This window comes from Coenobita brevimanus, chromosome 81, assembly GCF_032717465.1.
Source record: "Coenobita brevimanus isolate Jiangsu-jjx chromosome 81, ASM3271746v2, whole genome shotgun sequence".
Classification (NCBI taxonomy): Eukaryota; Metazoa; Arthropoda; class Malacostraca; order Decapoda; family Coenobitidae; genus Coenobita; species Coenobita brevimanus.
Window position 1 is genome coordinate 12,681,336 of NC_137034.1, and position 8,625 is coordinate 12,689,960.

General features: G+C 43.4%; 1 protein-coding gene across 1 annotated transcript; it reads right to left on the bottom strand.

The window, feature by feature from the left end:
- Nucleotides 1-789: 789 nt before the first annotated feature.
- LOC145409489 (telomere length regulation protein TEL2 homolog) lies at nucleotides 790-8,412 on the bottom strand. Its single transcript, XM_080279878.1, has 4 exons — nucleotides 8,273-8,412; nucleotides 7,453-7,532; nucleotides 1,918-3,509; nucleotides 790-1,629 (listed from the first exon to the last, which is right to left on the bottom strand). Exons 1-4 carry the CDS (start codon nucleotides 8,410-8,412, stop codon nucleotides 790-792), a joined length of 2,652 nt encoding a protein of 883 aa, XP_080136004.1.
- Nucleotides 8,413-8,625: the final 213 nt, after the last annotated feature.

Consider the following 8,625-nt stretch of genomic DNA (forward strand, 5'->3'; position numbering starts at 1 on the left):
TATGGGTATGGATGGTGAATATGTGCCAAATCAATAAACTCAAGTATAAAAGTTGTGGCTTGAAATGTTGCTACATAATTTACTTCCTTCCCTACATATGAACCATGGTCCATATGTAAAGACATAGGAGTATACAGTACACCGAACTTCGTGTATGTTACATTGCACCCGTGCATTTTTTTAAATTTTCTTTGTTTAGCCATAAGAAGGTCTATGATAATTCATCCATTCATTCTTCATCTAATCCAGTGTTGTCCCTGAAAAGTGTAGGAGCCCAGGGCAAAGCAAGTTGGTCCTGAGATTTCAAATGAGAGTGACCAGTCTCATTCATCTCAGTGATATTATATGTGCAATAAACCCCAACCACCCTTTGGATATAAACCTGCACCAGCTCAATCTGACTGGAGCACCTTAATTACCCATTAAACCACCAAGTGCCATAATCTGGTTATATGATTACCAACCTGTAAAGTAAATTTATTTATTAAATCATGATCCACATACATTTAAATATGGACAATGCAGCAAGATACAATACAGATGGAGCTATAATACGATTCTTTAAGTACCCAACTGAAGGGCAAACTCAATCCTGAAAATAATTTCTTACTTTGCATAGAAGTGTTTATTCCAAAGGTTGTCCTAATTCCTGTGTAAACATCTGCCTTGCCTGATGACCAAATTTCTGACAGGTATCTCAGACTCCTCCCTGCCATGTTTCAGAACCAGTCCAGTTTTTTAAGTCCAATGTCCATCTCAAAGGCAATTTAATACAGGAAATGTTCAGCTTTAAGGTAGGCCCAGCTGCTGTGAAAAACACATGTCTAGTCTGAGAGCCAACTTTCCAGCAAGTATCTGACACTTCCTTTCCCTATCCTGCTTCAGCACCTGCCCCAGCCACCGTCGCAACTCCACCACCTCCCCAGGCACAAGTGACAGGAGGATGGCATCAGGCACACACTCCAGTCCAGAAGACAGCGCTTCTAAACATGCTGCACGCACGCTGGCATCCTCATGAGTCCTCAGTGACCAGGTCAATTCGAGGAGACACTTAGACATCTTGAGAGTTGCCTCGCACTGTCCTGTCACCTTCAGAATCAGGCCAAGCGTTCTCAGCAGGTCACATAGCAGGACACGGTCAGAACCCATCAGGTCTAAGTAAGGCAAAGGCTCAGGGAGACCACGCACCAGTGGGTAGAAGAAGTAATTGGCCACATCCTTCATTCGATTTCTTTCTGAAGATTTCCACTTGTCATTGGTGCATAGTGATACACCACTTAAGGCATATTTAACTATACGGTCTGCTCCTGACAGCTCTAATGCACCCCTGTTTAATGTTTGTAGTACATCCAACCTATGCTTGAGATTATGGTTTCTCTCGTAAAACTCTCCACCCAGATAAACTGCACACTGAGTAGGATGGGAAACCAGCAGGGCAGCCAGAGTTTGTGCCCTGTTCTCCTCGAAACCATCAGTGTTGTATTTGTCCTCCAGATGTAGCACTACTTTGATCATTTCCAAGGCCAACTCAGGGTCCATATTACTTGAATCCTCTCGAACAATCTTCTCTGAGACCTGGAGAGCAGCTGTCACTTTCTCTGCCTCACCCTCAATCAAGTATTCGAGAACCTCTTGAGGGTAGGATGGTAGTCTCTGTTTCACTTCAGGAGTATCTGCTGACATGTCGTAGGGCTGGAATTCATCATCATCATCATCATCGCTGTCCAATTCTTCTTTATTTTTTCTAATGTTATCACCTTCCTGCATTCTTATTTTATGGGGATGAGAATTGCTACTGACTTGGACTCCCGAAATTTTATCCATTTTCTTAGTTACAAGATCCGTTTTACCTTTAGGAATGATCCCAATATCTTGAAGCTCCTGCCTAAAACCATCCAACCACTGACAATCACTTACCTCCTTATGATCAATGCAATTATCAACTTCCTTACAAATTTTCTCAACTACCAGACTCTCATTTGCCCCCTTATCATCACTGCTATTACCAGCTTCCATATCAATCCTCTCTTCCTTTAGTCTGGCACATTTTTTCAACTCAAGTACAAGGTCACTGGGCTGGTACACGAACTTCAAGCTAGGCTTATCCCGAAGCAACTTGGCAGTTAGTTCCTCAGCAAAAACCATCCCTATTAATCTCAACTCCATATTGGGACTGTCTAAGTAGTTGGCCAAAGCAGGGAGGAACATGTCTGTCACGTGTTGCAAACTCTCAACATCTTCACTTGTAAAATATGGAAGGCAAGTCAGGAGTCCTCTGGTGACATGAACATGGTAATCAAAGGATGAATGTCTCATTATACTTTTGTTGCACCAAGTATCCAACAATTTCAAAAAGGTTGATCGCAAAAGCTGGCTGTCCTCTTGTATGGTTGCCAGATACCCAATTATGGTGTGAACCATACCAGCCTTGGGAGTCTCCTGAGTTATGAGGAACTTTTGGGTCAAGAGGTGTTTTGTTATTATGCATGTCAAACCAGAGTCTCCCAAGAAAATATGTAAATCTTTGTGGTTATCAGCAAGTCTGAGAAGCGTTGAAACAAATCTCTCTTTGGCCATGTATGGCACATGCTTATATAGTTTTTGTGATATGCGTGGGATGATTGGATCTGTTCTTCCCCATTTTTTAAGCCACTTTATCATAGGTATGAGAAGTGCTTCAGCATCACTCACAAAACACAGGTGGCCAAGAAGCTTGCCAATGGGTTCAGTATTAGCTGAGACATTGTGCTCAAGACCTTCTGCTATGAAACATATAGTCAGTAGGATATGGTGGGTTATAATTCTACAATACATTTTTGGGCTGACAAGTTCTGGGGATTTATCCCTAAACTTATTTGCAACTCGTTCTGGCAGTGAGGTAAGAAGTCTGACTGTTTCATCCCACAGCACCCTGTCTGCTTCATTTTTTTGCATATTTGAACAATGCCTAAGAATACACTGGGTGAAGCACTCAGATAAGAATGTCCTCTCAAGAATATCAACAAAGTTCTTGCTTATCTCCAAACTAGCTTCACTTAGGAAGTCTAATAACACATTGACATTTTCCTCAAGATAACCCAGCTGTACCAGACTGTGAAACAAATCTCGGCACTGATCATTCCTTCTCAACACCCCACTGCTACAGTAATTTCTTAACAGGAATAGCAGGGTGGGGCCATAAAGATAAGAAGAAAATACCTTCATCTCTAGAGTTGTCAGGTCTATGCCAGAAAACTTTTGTGGGGTAAACTGTCCTGGCAACCACTCAATCACAGTTTTCAAGTACATGGCAACTATACCTACATCAGGTTTGACCTTCTTCAGTTCTTCTTCCAAGCATCTGATGGTTTCTTTTTTAGTACGGAGAATGGATACCCATTCATGTTGGTTCTCTGCTTGTCTCATCTTCTCCGAGTCCTGTGTTCTTGTACCATCTTCACTGTCTGACTGGTCCTGTGTCTTAGTAGTATCTTCACTGTCTCTGATTAGCTTGCTTTCTCTTCTTGGCACTGAAAATTAAAATCCACTGTAATTTGTCCAATAAATGAAAATTTTAAGGTATATCATGCACTATCATAGCATGTCTAACAGCTCTGTCCAATCAACTTCTAACTACTCAGTATACAAAGTACAAGACTTTGCCTGGCAACATAAACAATCAGTAACAAAAGCAGTCAATCAGTGTTTCAGACTCCTAACCAGAAACCTTATAAACATTCACTCCTATGTAAATGATTCGCAATTTTCACAGATTTAAAAATAACACTTCAACTATTTTTTGTACAAGAAAAAAATTCTTATATTTTTTCACTGGAACAGAATCCTTCAGTAATTTTTATGCTCAACAGTTTTCTTAAATGCTAAATACTGTATGCAACACATAAAATGTGTTAATGAGCAGTACTCTACAGAGCTCTCTTGAACAATCTCTTGGGGGTTACTGATCCAGTGTGTAGATGGACAAGGGGCCCTCCAAGACATAAAGTAACAAGGTGGTGGGATGAGAGTGTAGATGCCACAGTTAACCCACTGTGTCCGGCATATATTCCCGCCAACCCTTCTCTCAGCCGGACATTCCTGAGAAAATCGTCTATTTTTAAACCTTCATGTCTCAACTAATAGTTAACCTAAATTAAAATATTAAGTGTCACAATACTAACCTTTGACTTCAAGATGATTGTTTCAGATGGTCTGTGAAGTGCGTGTAGGGGGATAGAGTGAGTGGGGAAAGGGGGCAATTTTTGTTTTTTTCCCCATGTCCCATTGTGTGGCAGAGGTGCGGTGACAACTAAGGCTTAGACTAGCCCTCCACAATGATAACACTTCCAGAAGACTGCAATCCACCACAAACACTACTTCCATGTATATTTTCCAAAAGAGTGGTGTGACTGCTGCTGTAAGTCTAGTAACCATAGCAATGACCTTGAGGCAGGCTGCCTGCTCGCATCACACACACACACACACACAAATGTATGTCTGGCTTGCACTGTCGCTCGATTCTAGCACCACTGTGCCACTAGAAGTCTGGGTATTCAACAATTACTACAAATACTACTATTACTACTACATCTACCACTACTACTACTACTACTACTACTACTCCTACTACAATGAGACATGAAATGTATGAATTTATTATGAATACTAAAAGGGTTGGTGGTGGGTTAGTGCCCCACCCCGTAAAAATAACTAACTAAAAAAGCGAACAAAGCGCCTCGGACCGGACGGACCATACGTTGACGACTAAGGAACGGATGAGGGACATTCTTAGGGTGGGAACATGGAATGTGAGAGGAGTGAATGATGAAGTGAAAGAGAGAGAGATTGTTCAGGTGCTTGAGGATGCAAAAGTGGATATATGTGGATTGACTGAAACTTAATGGAAAGGTGAAAGGGTGAGAGAATGGGAATATGGTTTAGGTATATGTGCGGGAGTCAATGAAAATGAAAGGGCAAGAGAGGGAGTATGTCTGATGATAAGCAAGAAGTGGAAGGAGAATATAAGAGAGTATGGAACAGTGGGTGCAAGGATCGTTTGGGTGAGGATGAAAGTAGGTATACAAGCGTGGGCGATTGTATGTGAGTATGCCCCGACAGAGGATCGAGTGGCAAGAGTGAAAGATGAGTTTTGGGCGAGTGTAGAAGCGTGTATGGACAAGTTTGAGAGGAGCGAGAGAGTGCTGTTGATTGGAGACATGAATGGCAAAGTTGGGAATGTACGAGTGGATGGAGTGGTTGGTCAGTGGGGTGTGCCAGCTGACGTAGATGGGAATGGAAGTGCTTTGGTGGACATCTGTGCTTGTAAGGGGTTGGTAATAGCCAACACCTACTTTCAGCATAAGATGATCCACTGGTATACATGGAGAGTAATGAGGAGGATGGATGGTGAACTTGTTGAACGAAAGGCAATGATAGACTACGTGTGTGTGGATGAGCGAATGAGAAGACAAGTGTTGGATGCAAGAGTGTGGAGAGGATGGAGGAATGGAGTCTCGGACCATCACTTAGTGATGGCCAAGGTAGAGCTGCAAAGAAAGTGGTTGAGGAGACGAAGGGGAAGACAGGAGGAAGCAACTCCTGTGAGAAGAGTGGAGAAATTGCCACCTAATGGCGGCTCTCCACATCTCTTGATCTCTGGCAGTCTCCCTGTTCAGTCCCTTATCCTTGTCTCAGGTCTTTTTTGGTCTGCCTCTTACCACTGTACCCCTGACTTCACACCTCTCAACTTCAGCTCCCAGTTTTCTTCTTTCATCCTCTCTACATGCCCAGACCATCTCAATCCACCCCTACATCACAACAGCAATATATTCAAGTTCCATCCTCTCATTTATATCATCTATTGCTATTCTAGTTCCCTCAGGCATTGCATTCAAGGATGCACTACACATCAATCTAATTATTGTCATTTCTGTATGTTTGAGCCTATGAATATCCTACTCCTTTATTGCCCAGGTTTCACTACCATACAGCATTACACTCCTAACTTCTACAGCATACGAAGATCCTGTAGCATGGAGGGAGAGCCGTATCATTGTTAGGAGAGGCAACAGCTCCCTGAACTTCCTCCAACCATTCCTTATGCTAGCCACAGAGCCAACTCCAGCCCCACCTCCAGCACATAACATGCCCCCCAAATAACAAAACTCCACCACGTGCTGTCGCCAACACACCACTCACCTATAATGTCCATGAATGTTGCTGTGCATCAGGGGTCAGTGTTGAGTCCCATGTTGTTTATCATGGCACTTGAAGCCCTCTCACCTGACTTTAAAAGTGGACTCCCATGGGAGATGTTGTATGCTGATGATTTGGTGTTGATTGCAGAGAACGAAAGGGAGGCGGAGGAAAGGTTTAGGAAGTGGAAAGATGGTATGGAGCACAAGGGCTTAAGGGTAAATGCAGATAAAACAAAAGTGATGATATCTAGGGTTGGTGGCGGTACTGTCAAAGACGAGGGAGAGTGGCCATGTGCAGTTTGCCACAAGGGTGTGGGAAGTAATTCAATCTTGTGCGGTTTGTGATAAATGGGTGCACAAGAGATGTACTGGTATCAGAGGTAGACTGCGAGATAATGCTGATTTTGTGTGTACGGCGTATCGGGGAGAGCACGTGGAGATTGTCAGCCGTGAAAGGATTGAACTTGCTGGTGAATCTCGAGTGTGTGGAAGAGTTTTGTTATTTGGGAGACATGTTGTGTGCTGGAGGTGGGGCTGGAGCTAGCTCTGTGGCTAGGGTGGGAAGTGGTTGGAAGAAGTTCAGGGAGCTCTTGCCTCTTCTGACATTGAGAGGGCTCTCCCTACGTGCTAAGGGGTCTTTGTATGCAGCATGTGTTAGGAGTGTAATGCTGTATGGTAGTGAGACCTGGGCAGTAATGGAGGAGGATATTCGCCGGCTCAGACGTACAGAAATGACAATGATTAGGTGGATGTGTAGTGCGTCCCTGCGCGCAAGGTCCGGGGGGGCTGGGTTTACGATGGAAGAGTTGAGAGGCAGGATGGGACTGGAGTGTATTGGTGTTGTGATGAGGAGAGGTAGTTTGAGATGGTTTGGACATGTGGAGAGGATGGGGGATGATAACTGGGTGAGGAAGGTGAGAAGTGTTAATACTGTACTGGGGGTGGGGTTATGAGGGGTAGACCGAGAAAGACATGGGACGAGGTAATTAAGTGTGCCCTCATGGTTAAGGGACTGAACAGGGAGGCTGCAATGGATGGTGCAGCGTGGAATGCCGCCATTAGGTGACCAAGGCCGATGCATGCAAGCATGTTGGAGCCTTTAAAAATGAAACGATGATGAAACGAGTAACTTCAGCCTGCAGTCCACCAAGTTCAAATCCAAATGAACTTTGGGCCACAACAGCAGCAGCAAACTACAGTAGTAAAGGCAATACTGTACTAAGCTTAGAGCATCTACACCAGAGGTGAATTCTTGGGCCCAAGGGAAAGATCTCACCTGTTGGTCCCCATGCCTCATTGTTGGTGGCCTCTCTCACTTTGGCCTCAACCTCTGTGTCGTACATCACCTCGTTGGTGCTGAAAAAAATACAACTGCATCATTCTTTCTTCACCAACAAATTCATTAAACTACTTAACCCCTTCTCTCCAAAGACATTTTCATGTTATTCTTGCTATTTTCTGAGGGTTTCATTTAGCATTAGAGACTTCCGAAATCTGAGTAATTACAAACATCCTTCATTTACACCTTCCCTCTACGAGATCTCCCCAAAGCTAAATAGGATGATTAGGATGCAGCAAGTGTAGAAAAATAAAACATGTCACTAGTTTTAACATACCTGCATGTCTACCACAGGTGATAAATAATAAGTGAAACACAAATTCAGCTTTACTGGGTTCACATCCAAATGAGCCTAGGGCTATAACAATAGCAAAAACATTCATTCACTCGCCTAATTAAAATCCACTACAAACAATCCACCCTAGAAACAAATATCCATTCAATTTTGTTTTGTTCACATACAAGACACCTCCATCCTGACACAACGATCCACCTTAACAATTCATTCTCATCCGTTCTTTTTCATTTACAGAAGGTGGCACCATCCTGACACAATATTCAGTTCAGGCTGTATGTTAATGATCCACCCTAAAAATTAAGTACTACAATATTCATTAATTCTTTCCACCTACATGCATGGCAACACCATCCTACAACATCACTTAATGATATTTTAATGATCTGTTAATGATATTTTAGTATAATTCATCAATATAACTATTGTAATTAACCCCCATCCGCCAGGTAACATGTATACATGTCACGATTTGGGGGCTCCAGGACCGCCGCAAAGCGGCTATACACGCCAGTGTCTTCCCGCCACTGTTTGAATCCGCGCTCATTTTCTCTCATTTCTATAGGGGGTAGGAAGGTACCCAAAGTACCCCACGGACACATGGTTCAGTTTGTGCCCTGCATTGCTAGAATGCGAAGTGATGTCTTCCTCAGTCTCATTGTCCGATTCCCTTCCCTCACCCACTGGGCCAATCACATCATCAACCCCCGCCAATGTTCAGCCCTTACCGCCTGGGAAAGGGCTTAGTGACAGCGCCATAGGTCATGCCTTTGAGGAAACTTTGTCTTCCCTTGGCACATGTGGTGAGACTTCCT

What these genes read in the sequence shown, in the direction of transcription:
- LOC145409489 (XM_080279878.1), bottom strand. Translation starts at nt 8,412, where the DNA reads ATGTGTCCGTGGGGTACTTTGGGTACCTTCCTACCCCCTATAGAAATG. An exon ending in GAGCCCCCAAATCGTGACAT is followed by an intron (nt 7,533 to 8,272) that starts GTATACATGTTA and finishes TATTTTTTTCAG; the next exon opens with CACCAACGAGGTGATGTACG. An exon ending in TGAGGCATGGGGACCAACAG is followed by an intron (nt 3,510 to 7,452) that starts GTGAGATCTTTC and finishes TTTAATTTTCAG; the next exon opens with TGCCAAGAAGAGAAAGCAAG.